Source organism: Anarhichas minor, unplaced genomic scaffold, assembly GCF_050575085.1.
Source record: "Anarhichas minor isolate MPS153535 unplaced genomic scaffold, ASM5057508v1 ptg000003l, whole genome shotgun sequence".
Taxonomy (NCBI): Eukaryota; Metazoa; Chordata; class Actinopteri; order Perciformes; family Anarhichadidae; genus Anarhichas; species Anarhichas minor.
The window spans coordinates 8,893,278-8,907,523 of record NW_027466449.1 but is presented as its reverse complement, the minus strand read 5'-3'; the positions used below and the strand labels follow the sequence as shown (position 1 = coordinate 8,907,523).

At 42.5% G+C, this 14,246-nt stretch overlaps 1 protein-coding gene across 1 annotated transcript; it reads left to right on the top strand.

Annotated features, from left to right (window-relative positions):
- Nucleotides 1-12,083: 12,083 nt before the first annotated feature.
- Nucleotides 12,084-13,679, top strand: LOC142949585 (potassium voltage-gated channel subfamily A member 3). Its single transcript, XM_076091314.1, has one exon. The coding sequence runs from the start codon at nt 12,084-12,086 to the stop codon at nt 13,677-13,679; it is 1,596 nt and encodes a 531-aa protein (XP_075947429.1).
- The last annotated feature ends 567 nt before the right edge of the window (nt 13,680-14,246 follow it).

Sequence of the window (14,246 nt, the reverse complement as noted above, 5' to 3'; positions counted from 1 at the left end):
TAAGTGGTTGTGTTGCATGAACATAACCGCAACCACTGATGTGACGACACGTAAAAAGCCATTTCACAAGGTTAACCCCGTGGAGTAAAGTGACACCCAAAAAAAACCAAGTTGTGTTCTAATGACACGAGGAACAGTTGGTGAGTATATATTTACAGTCAACAAAAATATAAAATAAAAGCATATGAATAAAAAACACTGGGTGTAAAAATTTGTAGACTTTGACTTGCAGCTCCATGTGCAACAAGAACTTGTTACAGGAGGAGGATGGGGATCTTGCATGAGAAAGGAAGTCTCCGATCCGCTGTACATCCAGCTTGCCTTCCATGAATTTTCTTTCTCCCAGGTGTATTCCCCCATCTAACCTACATGCTCAGTGATGGAGCCCTTCAGCCAAAGTGTGATTATGTAAATTACCTCAGAATTTTGACTCTGAGGCCTCCTTGGCCACATGAGTCCAAAATTACTTCCCCAAGAACAATCATGGTTTCTGCAGCTTCAGTTCTCCTGTGTCACAGATTGCTCTTTTCATATTTCAAAACAAGCGTCTTCCCTCAGGATATACACCCATATGAACATTTATGGATGCACCATAAAAATAACACCCATTCGAAAGACAACACAAAATACATCCAGGATAAGTCTCAAATAGGAGGAGAATGGATGAGTGGTGAGTGAATTTAAAGATGGAGGAGACAAAGGGTGAAAAATGGAAGGAGGATGGAGAGGCATAATGGGGGACAAAATGACCCTCGGCCTTATAGAGATTGAGGGAACCTACAATGTAATTTAGACTTAACTGTGCCAATGTCATGGGCCATGTGTGTGAGTGATGCACTTCTGTGCATTAGTGTGTGCGTTCCCCTTTTTTTCTCCTTGAAATTCAATTCACACTGTCTCGCATCCCCTAGACGCCCGAGGAAGTCATCTGTCAAAGTGGATAGCTGGGGAGGTCTGTGGTGAGTGAGTATGTGTCTCCACCCTATGTATGTCTATGCCAGTCTCCGTGGGTCTTTGTGCAGTTTCTATTTGCTCTGATTCCTCCAGTTGCTCAGGCCTTCTGCAGTCTCAGTGCTATTAACCCTTTGCCCTCTTCTGTAGGGGAAGACGGACCAAAAATACCCTCTGTACTTACTTTACCTCTTCTCTTCTTCTTCTCTTCTCTTCTCTTCCTCTGAATATAATTAGCACTGTGTCCCCGGACAGTGGTCTTTAGTTCACCAGAGGTGGGTGAAAAGCACAGATGTACTGACTTTGTAATCTCAGTTTGATGCCACTCACTAAAATAGTATACAGGAGTCATTGTCTTACACTAAGTTCTTAGACTGTTTTGAAAGTTTTTCTATTTTAATGGAAATGCCTGTCTCTCCAATGATTCAAGTTACTGGGTTCGTAAAGTCTTGTCATTCGTGTCATATATGTGTTGCAAAACTAACAAAGCAGTGACAGCTAATTATTTTACAGTCATTAGTTGAAGAAGCTGCAGCAGGAGAGACATCCCCGGAATTGTTTGGAAGAGTTTATTCTCCAGTAAAACTCAAGTTGCATGACAACTACGTCAGGCGGGAATTAACTGTCAAAATGTTCCCCTTTAAACAATCCAGTTGGAAATACGATTTCCTCCAATACTCCTGTTTTACTGTAATTAGTGCCAGGCCTTCCTGTCCTTTTGTTTCCACTGCTTACAGATGTGCCTCTCTTGTTAATGTCTTTCAACCTTGCTCCTGGAAAAAAGACTCAGTTCCTTCCCTGTTATTGTTCATCCGGTATCGATTTGATTTCACTTATACATTTTGTAGTCTCTCAGTTTGTAAATCACTAATTCAAATTATGTTTTGAAAAAAACAACATTCCTTTAATTTAGAAACCACAGCGTCTATGGATTTAGGAAAAAAAAAACACTATGTCATGTACTGGTGGGGAGAGGATACGACACATGTTGAGGTTAGAGCTTATATGACACACAGATGTAAATGTGTGCTCTCTGTTCACAAGGGCAGAGATTTCTAAATGCCAGAACTGAATAATTTATCAAGGCAACACCTTTCAGAGAGGCCAGTGATGGGGGGATGAAGACAGATGGAAAGAAGATGAGCCTGATGAATGAGTGAATGGTGGGCAAGAGGAGAGAAAGAAAGATGGAGGAAAACATAATAGTGGACACACAAACACACACAAAACATGAACTGTGTGTGCGTGTGTGTGTGTGTGTGTGTGTGTGTGTGAGACTGCACATTCATTGTGTGTGTGTGTGGGTGTGTGTGTGTGTGTATTGACTGGAGAAGAGCTGGTGTTTGGAGTGGCTCATGTGTCAGTCCTGACATGCATGTTAATCTGCAGCCATTGAAAGGCACTCAGTGGTGGAAGTTGTATAGCAGTAGCACTTTTCACTCATTCCAACAATCTTCTTTTTATATATAAAAACTATTCACTGAGATATGACAGTATTGTAATCTAATAGTGAACCAGAATTTCAGTACTAAACAAAAGGAGTAACGATCACTTTGGCAACTGAAGGGTATGCAGATGAGTGATGCTTAAGTTAACACCATATATTCTTCTAGTTGACGTATTCCACACATTTGGTGTTATTGAAAATACTCAGTCGTGTTTTGATACTCAAACAATCTGGATATTACTAGTAGATTGCTCCAACATATTCCTATGTCAAACTTCTACGAACCCATCAGCCGTGAGAACAAATGTTTTTTGTGGAACACAAGGGTCCTTGTGTGAGTGCAGATGTTTCTGCAGGGAAGCAGTGGGGCAGATATCTCTGTCAAACAATAAGCCACTGGACTAGCTGGAAAAATCCTGAATCCTGTAAAGTTATTCTCTTTTAGTGGACAGGAAACTTTCCTCCCAGCAAGCGTCTGGCAGCAGGAGGGAAACCATGCTGCTTGCTATTGCAAGGCCCAGCAGATATAATCCTCAAAGGGTGTGTAGGGCAACAACAGCAAAATACAGAGAGCTGAGGTTCAAAACATCCAAGCAAACACGACGATTATGCAGCAAGACACATGCAAAAACATAAACAAATATGGAAAAAGTGTAGACTAAGCAGACCATTGATCTTAAAACAAATTGTAAAGTACAGAAGATTTCATGTTAACTTTGTTACAGTATATTTTAATGGTAAATGGACTTGTACTTGTATAGTGCTTTTCTAGTCTTCCGATCACTCAAAGCGCTTTAACACTACATATCATCATTCACCCATTTACACCCATTCATACACTGATGGCAGGGGCTACCATGCAAGGTGCCACCTGCCCATCAGGACTAACTATTCATTCACACCCATTCATACACCGCATACACAGGAACAGCCTGCAGGAGCAATTTGGGGTTAAGTGTCTTGCCCAAGGACACATCGACCTGGACTAGTGGAGCCGGGGATCAAACCGCCTAACTACATATAGGCTGTAATTAAGTATGCATAACACATTAACACATTTTTTCTTGCCCTATCTCGACATCTAGCTAGTCACGCGTGTTGTAATATGTTAATGAAAGTAAATTCATTAAATAAGGCTGCTGAATCTGCACGACTAGAGTTTCCTGTATGGCCTCGTGCTCAAGGGGACTACCAATTATTTAACGGATTCCTTACATGTCCTCTACATACACACTCGCATGCATTCACAAGATGTACTGCAGAGCTCCGATAATTAAGAGATTGGTAGCTATGCTGCAAAAATAGACGCCACACGATTCACATACAGTGATGTTGAGAGGTAAAGAGTGAGATGGAAGGAAGCTAAGAAAACTAAGGAGAAAAGTGCGTGTTCACACAGTTGCTGTTGGCAAAGACAGGTTGGCCCACTTAACAAGGATGTATGGCCAGAGAGGCCACCAAGGAGCTCCAGCCACAGTGTGTGCGTGTGTGTGTGTGTGTGTGTTCTATTAATGACTTATTGCCTCGGCCTCTGTGGAGTCCAGGCAGGCTTTGAAAAGATATTAGACCTCCCATGGTATCACTCAAGCACACACCACACACTCACTCACACACATATGCGCACACCCTGGGGACCAAACACCTTCCTTTCCCCTTTTCATCTATTTGTAAAATACACAGCGGGAGAAAGCCACCAACGAGGAATATGGAAATGGAGCTGAAGGGTGGCCTACAGTGAATGTTATCCCTCCTTAAAGTCCTCTATCATGTATTTATACTTCAACTAGCTTCTATTCATATTGTGTTAAGTGACCCTTCCACATATTGATGCCATTACAAGGTGGGAAAGAGGTCTCACATTGAAAGTAGCAGCATGTGTGTTTTTGTAACTAGCATAGCTCTCTGGATGGCAATGTCTGTTTGCCAGTTGTATGTCTGTCGGTACACCACTTTAATCCAGACTGAAATATCTCAGCAGCTGTTGGATGGATTGCCATGAAATATTTGTATCCTTATGGTCCCCTGAGAATGAATCAAGCAGATCATAACCTTCAGTTATCCCGGGAAATATCTCAATATTTGCTGAACGGATTGGCAGAAAATCTTGTACAAACATTTAGGGTCCCCAGAGAATGAAGCCTACTGACTTTGGAGCGCACAGACAGGGGAAGCAACTCGGTTTTTTGCGGGAAAGGAGCAAGATTTCCTGGCAATTGTACAGCAAAGGATCAAAATCAAACTTTGTGGATTGTATATTGGGAAACTTCACTGGACCACTGTAAGAAAAGACCCACCAGCTAAACGGACTTTGGTGAGATAGCGTGGGTTCGACAGATTACTCAACAGCGTTGCCTCGCCACTTGTCAATAATATTATTTTTGGCCTCAGATATGTATTTATCATCGGACTATTTAAATTGAATAAAGAAACTTTGGAACTTATGGGACTCTGGGTGTGGGCTATAATTCTCCTTAGGTTTTCATAGTAAGGTAAATTGTTACATGGTTAACACAAGTTTAAGAGATTTTAATGTTTTGTTCTGACATATTATACATCAGTAAATACCCCTCTTGGTGTAATTTGTTTAAAACCTATAACATAAGCTTTTTACTTCTAGCTTTTACCAACCCAAGTAGTTAAAAAATAAAAAACAACTGAGCTGCTGTGGCAATTTCTAAATACGTAATAAGATTATTGCGTGACATTAATCAGTAAGTTTTGATATAGTTTTTTCTTCATTAATATCATAATTTTGGCCAATTATCCCTTCTGTCTACTTTTTCAGATCAGTGTCAAATAAGGACATATTGCAGAAAAGCAATGTATTATTAAGTATTATATACAAGGAAAATATAGTGTATTTGTACCCTTTGTTCTCAGGAAAGTAAGAAAAAGAAAATGCAGCAGGGACTAAAAAAGGAGACGCCTCTAAGGAGAGGATCAGAACGTTAAAAAGTTAGGCAGATAAGAAAAAGATTATAAGGTGTGGAAAGGAATGAGTGGAGGTGAGAGACATGGAGGAGAAGATGATGTGAGAAATCAAAGTGTGAGCAATGTCAAGAGAGGAGTCTGGGGCTTTCACATTAATGCTTTTCTAATCCCGAGAGTCCCACGAACATGGCTTCCCCAGTTCTTTGCAGATCTGCCACCAAGGGACAGAACACACTGGTTTATATTTTATAGACTGACAAATGAAGTGACTGTCGTGTAATGCAATTATGCAGCAGCTGTTCTCGTGGTTGTAACTGTTATTCATTCTGACTTTTCAGACTGAGAAAGATTTGGTTACTCAGTAGGGTCCAGGGCAGAACACGGAGAAAACACTCTAATTCATAGACGTGCTGTATAAGGCTCTGTAGTTCATCAAAGCCCTACTTGGTCTCCAGAGCTATAATATGGATAACACATTCAGTCCTCAGTTCAAGCATCTTCAGCCGTCTGTATCTAAATGGAACTGATGGTTGGTGTGTCAAGCAGGGAAGCCCCCGCTCCATTGCTGCTGCAGCTGATATAGTCTGGTGGAACTGTATCTATTATGTATACGTTTCGCCTACTGCTACATCTCCATAGTTTTGTTACACTCCAGTCATGCAGGAACTGTCCAGAAACCCTATCATTACGACCCCAAAAAAAGCACATGCCTTTTAAGCGGAAAAGTTCGTTTCAAGACAGAAAAAGTAGAACCAAGCAAAGACTGATCTTATCTGTAGATTTGGTTCGGTGAAACCACGTGTGGTGCTCCACATGCATGCTGTCAATTACGCCCACTATCTGTTTATCTCTTTGTCTCCGCTCAGCATGCAGACATGATCATCAGGCTCAAACAACAACAGAGTGCCACAGCCAGCCGAGCTCCAGCCGTGCTCCTCCCTCTCCCCTCATCCCTCTCTCTGTTGCCGGGGTTACAGCAGGACCTGGCCTGTCAGGTTTTGTTTTACAGATGGCCCTCTCCCCCTCTCTGCTTCTCCTCCTGTCTGCCTCCTCTGTCCTGTGCAGCTGCACTCTGGCCCTAATATCTATAGTTATGCTAATATGAACGGTTGATTAATTCATCCACACACAGGTGCAATGTCCTTATGGGCCTCCCCTTCATTTTTGAATATTGAGATTACAGCAACCCTGTGTGCTTTTACTGTCTGTGTATGTGGATAGGAAGAGGATGTTGGAGTTGAGGGCATGTCACTGGCTGAGTAACAGGAAGACATTGCTTGTAAAAGTGGAATGATTAGAAACTGGATATAATTCATCGTATATATTACTGATGGATTTAGTTGTCTAGTAATAACAAAGACTCATGTTGAATCTCACAATAGCGCTTTTCATCAGTTAGGCCAGTTCATTAGCAATAAAAATATTGCTATGCAAATCACTTCTAACATGAATTAACTTTTTCATTGTAAACAAAAAAACACTGCAGAAAAATGTAAAAGGTTACTTTACAAATATAAATTTTCTGTAGCTAAATGGATGGCATGACTCAGACACCTTATAAATTAGAGTCGCTGTCCCTTAATGAATAAAAGATGACTGTCTGTCCGTCTCTTTCTCTGACATTAGTCCGCCTGTCATTCCCTAAGGCCTCTCCCGAGGGAATATAATCAGAGAAGCACTTAAACTTTCTCCACAGCTCAAGAGAGATGTGATCAAGGGACATTTATTTCCAGAGCCACACAGACATCCGGGATGTCTCTGCACCATCACAGCCATGCCAATGTCTGTTCATCGCTCCGGCCATGAATGAAATACCTCAGAAACTATTGGATTGATTGCCATGGAATTTATGGCTGAATCCGACTTTGGTGACCTTGTGATTTTTCCACTAGCGCCACAAGCACATTAGAGTTTTCACATATCTTGTGGTATATCTCATCATCCACAGGATGGGTTGGCACAAAACAGACATGCATGGTTCCCAGATAATGAATTCTACCGGCTTTGTTGATCCCCTGACTTTGTCTCTAGCGCCACCATCAGGTCAAAATATTAGCTTAATTTGTCCCACCTGCAAACTAATGACATCCCCATCAGCTTCAGCTGTGCTTTGTGTTTGGCACCAACATTTTAGCTTTCTAAAATGCTAAACTAAGATGATGAACATGTTAATCATTATACTTTCAGAATATACAGTATGTCATCATGCTGACGTAAGCATTTAGCTCAAAGCACCACTGTGCCTAAATACAGCCTCGCAGAGCCACTAGAATGGCTGTTTTATGCTATTAGAGGCAACTTTGTTAAACTAGCACAATTGGTGCACAAGTAAATTGGCATGTCATCAACATGGGACTCATTGTGAAGAGAAAAATGAACTCCCACAAATACCCTAAGAGGAAAGAAATCATTGGCTCGGCTGGATGGGCAGTGGCATAGCCTAATTAGATACAAGGAAAGCAAATAAGACAAACAACAAAAATAAATGTTCCATTACAGTTGTATGGTGGCAATAGTGTGGTCAGTGGTAATGGAGCAAATGTTAATATTTCCTGTGGCGATGGCCTGAAAGCAAATGCTTTTTGAGAGAAACTAATGCAAATCTACTTGTGGGGTCAGAGCTTACAGTAAAACCCCACATAAACGCTGATCGGCAGACGCTAGGACAGGTTTGCCAGATGATGATCATGATCCCCACCCTTAGTTTTCTCTTAAAGACTTTACCTTCACCCTTTTTCCAGGAACTGTGTGAATGGATGCTGCTGTGCATCCCTTGCAGAACATCCAAACCAGCCCATTTTCTCAAGTGCAACCAGATGTCTATGACCTCAGCCAGCTGAGCTGTTCTTCCTCCAAAATGACCCACTTCCCCCTCACATGCTCTTTGGGCCTGTTTCAATGCCTTTCAGTCAGCCACATTCCAGTTTGAGGCATTCAAGTGCAATGTGCAGGGTAGCCTAATTTCGTAGGTTAATAAGGGAGTTGGGGTGGTCCTATATTTAACATGGAGAGTCAAAACCACATTAAAAGGCCCTTTGGCTGTCTCTGAGCTCTTTCCCTGTGGACCGACTGGCCCTTTTAATACAAGACAGCTTGAATGTGGCCTCAATAGGAAAACAGAGTCTACACTGAATGTAGCAGAGTTACAGTCCTCACCAGTCATTGTCATGCATATACTGTAGGTATAGAATTGTCAGAATTTTAACACTTAGACCCAGAGAGGGGAACTGTCACTGCAACCTATTTGTTATCTCATTTTAATTTTGTCCTCTGTATTTCTTCTATTTAATCATACATTTATTTTTATGACAACCATAGAATTGTGCTGTGTAATCCAAGATGGCGACGGCCAAAGGGCCTAACTCAAAGCTTCAAAACGGCAGTCCACAAACCAATGGGTGATGTCACAAAATGACTACGTCCATTTCTTATATACAGTCTCAGGGTGCATGGCTTGAGAATATTGTTCTCAAGCCGTCATTTGTATATACTGATAATGAGCCTGCATGTGACGTAGAAGGGGAGCCAAATCTGAATGGATTGTTGAATCATGTTTTTTGATCTGCAAAACAGGCTGGGTTGTCTTATTTCACAGTTTGTGGGTTAGTAGGAACTCAAAATACCCAAATATGTGTGCATAATCACTGAATATAGGAGATTGTACTTATATGTCCCCTTTAAGTTAGTGAAAGGTAACTAGTAGCAATAGCTTAAACAAGTGCAGTGGAAATGCAGTAATATACCCCTTTGTATTTGTATCTGTATTTGTTTCTCTCTCTGGTGACTCTCTTCCCTTCTGGAACCAAAGGCTGGTCTGCATAAGGTGAACTATTTGTTATAACGTTATTTATTTATTACCTTTCATTTGGTTAAAACCACTAATGGTGCCCCACTGTTGCAACGTTTAAAATGTACACTTCAGGGTCAAGATTGGTTAGTCATTATAGGGTATGCCTGCCTGCAAGGAATAAATGTAATTAAATGCAATATACAAGTATAGTACAAGTTTTTGTATGTGGGTGTGTTTAGTGTGACTGTATGTGTCAGATTGGGTGTTGCCACGCATTGCCCATGTTAAAGGGAGACTTCTCAGATTAGTCCATTCATTCAATGCTCATTTAATTTAATCTGGAGGAAGCAGATGTTCATGAGCAGCAAACAGTCATCCCTCACAATCAGCCTGAGGTCTCTTTCCTCCGATCCTCCCTTTGATATTGTCTTCCCTCCACTTGTTGATTTGCATGCACTACATGGTGTATAAATAATGAAGGTGAAATGTGACTCCTTTGGTTATAGTCATCAGAGCAGCAGACTGAAAGAGAGCTGGTTTTATGAAACTCTTGATTTCTGGTATTTTCTTTGTGGAGTAGATTTAGCTCAGTAACCAGTCAACTTTCATGCTTTCTCTCATTTTATTCTCGGCTCACATATCCACCACCACCTACCAACCTACACACACACACACACACACAGGGGAGCATACACAAGTGTTTGGTAGTAATATTTATTCATGAAGACATTTCACTGACTATATTCATCCTCAAACCCAGAGCAGCTCTTTATAAAAGCGAGGACCAGCACAATGTCCTCACTTTGGGGAATTGTTCTTATTTTCTCTAACCTTGTGAAAATGTGTGGGCTTATCTACATATTGAGGAAACCCCTCTCCACAAACTGTCCATGCAGGTGATCAAGTTCTTATCATAAAGGAACAATCTACACATGTACAGTAATTATCCATTCATCCTCATTGTTCTGATTTAAGAATACTGGAACAAAGAGGATGAGGAAAATGGGAACATGTTTGTTTGAACATTTGTGGCAAAACATGATCCTGTTCTACAAATGAAGCGATAACTGTTAAGTCATTAGGCAGCTAATGAGAAAGAAAATTTGGTTTGAGCAGATTCTGTAACTGAAAACACTGGATGGATTGTGAAGCCCTGATCAAGGACCTGCTACAAAGGTCCTGAGCTGTGCTTGACCCCTGTTTGTTGTTGGCGTGTTAAGCATAGGCCACTAGACCACCCTCAAATTAAATCTTTAAAAAAGTGGAGCCAATGAAACACTTTGTTTTCAGCACACCTCCCAGCTTTAGTGAAAAACTATAATACTCAGGTCAAAATGGAAATAAAAATAGAAGCCACAGGTGTTTTATATATATATATAATTCATGAGCACAGCATTTATGATCAGCTTGACGAGCTACAGATTACAGATAGCCGCTAACGTCTGTAAGTCTTCTCTGACCTCTTGTCTTCTCCATCAAGCTTTAGTGTAGTTACTGTAATGCTTTGGCTCCTCCCATTCAGGTTGATTTAATTAAGGAAATTATTTCCACCTGCAGGTGAGAATTTCATGTTTTTGTAAAAATAAAAAACTCGTGGTCCCTGGTAACTCTCACAGTTTTTTTTTATTTCAGCACCTTGGACAGCAACCCCCAGGGGCAGAAAGTCCCTGCAACCAAAATACAAATGTTTGCCAACTAAGTTGAGCAATTAGAGGAGACAACTGAAGCAATAACAGGTGACTAAGAAAACTTTTTGTGGTCAGTTTAGAAATTGATACTTCCCCAAACTGCTTGTGAAGAATCATCACATTGTTTTTATTATTGCTAAAATGACATATACGTCCTATTTCTGGCATTTGCATGTATCATGATAATACATTCGGGGATACTTGTCACTTTTAGGGCTGAATATCATGACATTTAAAACAATGGTTGGAAAGGCTAAAGGGCACAGTGCATCTAATAATCCGAGAAAGTAAAAAAAAAAGTCACGTTTCAGATGGGAAAGGCAAGGTCTCTATCTCTCTCTCTCTCTCTCTCTCTCTCTCTCTCTCTCTCTCTCTCTCCTGATTATATCTGATCACATCTGTCACAGGACCAGTGATGCTGTGTACTGTAGTTTCCCTTCTGACATTCACAATATTAGCCCTTAAATATGACATGGATTGTGTGTTCCTTGATGTCATGTTAATTTGTATTTCTTTAGATCATACTTGTTTTACGACAAAGTTGGTCTTATTTTACTTGAACAACACATTTCTATCTCTCACATCGAGCTGTTCTCTCCGCTGCCGTGTTTACTCCTCTTCACTCACACGTTTGGGACGCAGGCATTAAGGGCATTATGGGCAACTTCAGGTCTCAGATGGATTTTTTTGTACGTAATTAATAAACTAACGACGGCAGAATTAAGTGCAATAGTCCATTTCCAAACGCATTTAATTATACCATCGCACACCTAAATATGTTTCTTGGGTGAAGAAAAGCTATAGTCTAACACGTGGTGCTGGTGTGTCTTTTAAGAATGTCCCGAAAAAAGAATTAGGCTCTGATATATTTATGAGTAGCCTATTTGAAAATGCCCTATCTGTGGGCAATGACCTTGTTTAAATATGACTGTTGTGTGGGTGCTGAAGCGCGTGTCTACAAGACGGAGAGGGGGACAGATGGAGGCGGGCACGCCCAAACGATGGAGTTGAATGACGCCCGTCTGTTGCTTCTTGTGTATATCGCTGCGTCCTGCGATTGGCGGAGGACAAGGAAAGGTACCCAGCGCTGGCGCGCCATGGGCGGGTGGATGGCCTGTTTATAAACCCAGCTCGTTCCTCGTGGGCGGGAACAGCAACAGTAGAGAGTGAAAGTGAAGCGCAGGGAGAAAGTGAGAGAGACGGTGGAGGAGAAGAGGCTGTGGTGGCGGCTGTGGGTGACCGGGGTTCGTGGAGGGGGCGAGGCGGCCGCCCCTGAATGCCTCTTCAACCGCGCATGGACGACCACCTCAGCCTCCTGCAATCACCCCCGCCGAGCGCAACCAAAACCCGGGGCGACAACCTCGTGAACCACGGATACATAGAGACAGAGGCCGACGTGATGACTGTTGTCGCGTGTGACAACATGCTAGAAGAGTCGGTGGCTCTCCCGGGCCACCACTCTCTGGACCGATATGAACCGGATCACGAATGCTGCGAGAGAGTCGTCATCAACATCTCAGGGTTACGCTTCGAGACGCAACTCAAGACTCTCTCCCAGTTTCCAGAGACTCTGCTGGGGGACCCCAAGAAGAGGATGAGGTACTTTGATCCTCTCAGGAACGAGTACTTTTTCGATCGAAACCGACCAAGCTTTGATGCCATTCTTTATTACTACCAGTCTGGCGGGCGCATCAGGAGACCCGTTAATGTGCCAATTGACATTTTCTCTGAGGAGATCCGCTTCTATGAGCTGGGTGAGGAGGCTATGGAGAAGTTTAGGGAGGATGAGGGCTTTATAAAGGAGGAGGAGCGGCCGTTGCCAGAGAATGAATTCCAAAGACAGGTGTGGCTGCTTTTTGAATACCCAGAAAGCTCGGGTCCCGCACGGGGCATAGCGATAGTGTCTGTCCTGGTCATTCTCATCTCCATTGTCATCTTCTGCTTAGAGACATTGCCGGAGTTCAGGGACGATAACAGGGATCGGATCACCATTACACCTGAGTTTAATGGCACACTCTCCTATTTCACCAGCCCCTTCTCTGACCCGTTCTTTGTTGTGGAGACGTTGTGTATCATCTGGTTCTCCTTCGAGCTGCTGGTGCGCTTCTTTGCATGTCCTAGTAAAGCCACGTTCTCCAAAAACATTATGAACATTATTGACATTGTGGCCATCATTCCGTATTTCATCACTCTGGGCACAGAGCTGGCAGAGAGGCAAGGAAACGGACAGCAGGCCACGTCATTAGCCATTCTGCGCGTAATCAGGCTCGTTCGGGTTTTTCGCATCTTCAAACTCTCGCGTCATTCCAAAGGGCTCCAAATTTTAGGACAGACTCTGAAGGCCAGTATGCGTGAGCTGGGCCTGCTAATCTTCTTCTTGTTCATCGGTGTCATCCTCTTCTCAAGTGCCGTCTACTTTGCTGAGGTAGACGACCCAGATTCGGGTTTCAGCAGCATCCCGGATGCATTCTGGTGGGCTGTTGTCACCATGACCACCGTGGGATATGGAGACATGCACCCCGTGACAATCGGGGGAAAGATCGTGGGGTCTCTGTGCGCCATCGCTGGTGTGCTGACTATTGCCCTGCCTGTACCTGTCATTGTCTCAAATTTCAACTACTTCTACCACAGAGAGACGGAGGGAGAAGAGCAGGCACAGTACCTGCACGTGGGCAGCTGTCAGCCGCTAAATGACACAGAGGAGCTGAAGAAGACACGCTCCTCTTCCTCGCTTAGCAAGAGCGAGTATATGGTGATAGAGGAGCATGGCATCAACAGCACGTTCAAGCAGCCGCCCAACTTCCTCACTACCACGCAAATCAACTCGCAGAATTGTGTGGATGTAAACAAAAAGATTTTCACCGACGTGTAGCCAATTATAGAGCCGTGGCCCTGAACACAGGAAGGGGTGGTGCGTAAACACAGCTGCTTCTGTCGCTGCGCACCACAGAAGCTGCGCTATCAGACGAAGAAAGAAAGAGAGCAATCCCTGTCTGTTCAGAGACGCTGCTTTGTGCTCCATTAATAGAATCAGGATGTTCCATGTCGGTGATCTGAATTCGAAATTCTGTTTTCCTTTCGCGCTTGGAGAGAAAGAGCTCCCATTATTAGGCCTATTATTGTGCAATAGCCAATATTTTAATCACAACATATAGGCTTTATAACTGTGAAGGATGAGTACAAATGTATGTTACTCGAAGAAAACTCACGCTGTATTAACATGCCTTATGAGCCGTGATCCGTCAGTCATAGCCATAATCATTATTCAGAATCATTTAAAAATGTGTGTTTAAACACTGAAAACATAGTTCTGCATATATTATCTCAATTAGACCGTTCTGTGATATGCCTTTATTGTTAAAGTCTAGTCCAAATGCTACTGTCTTAAAAAAAAGAATCCCCTTTAATTCCTTGATATGGACTGCCCCACTAGGCTATT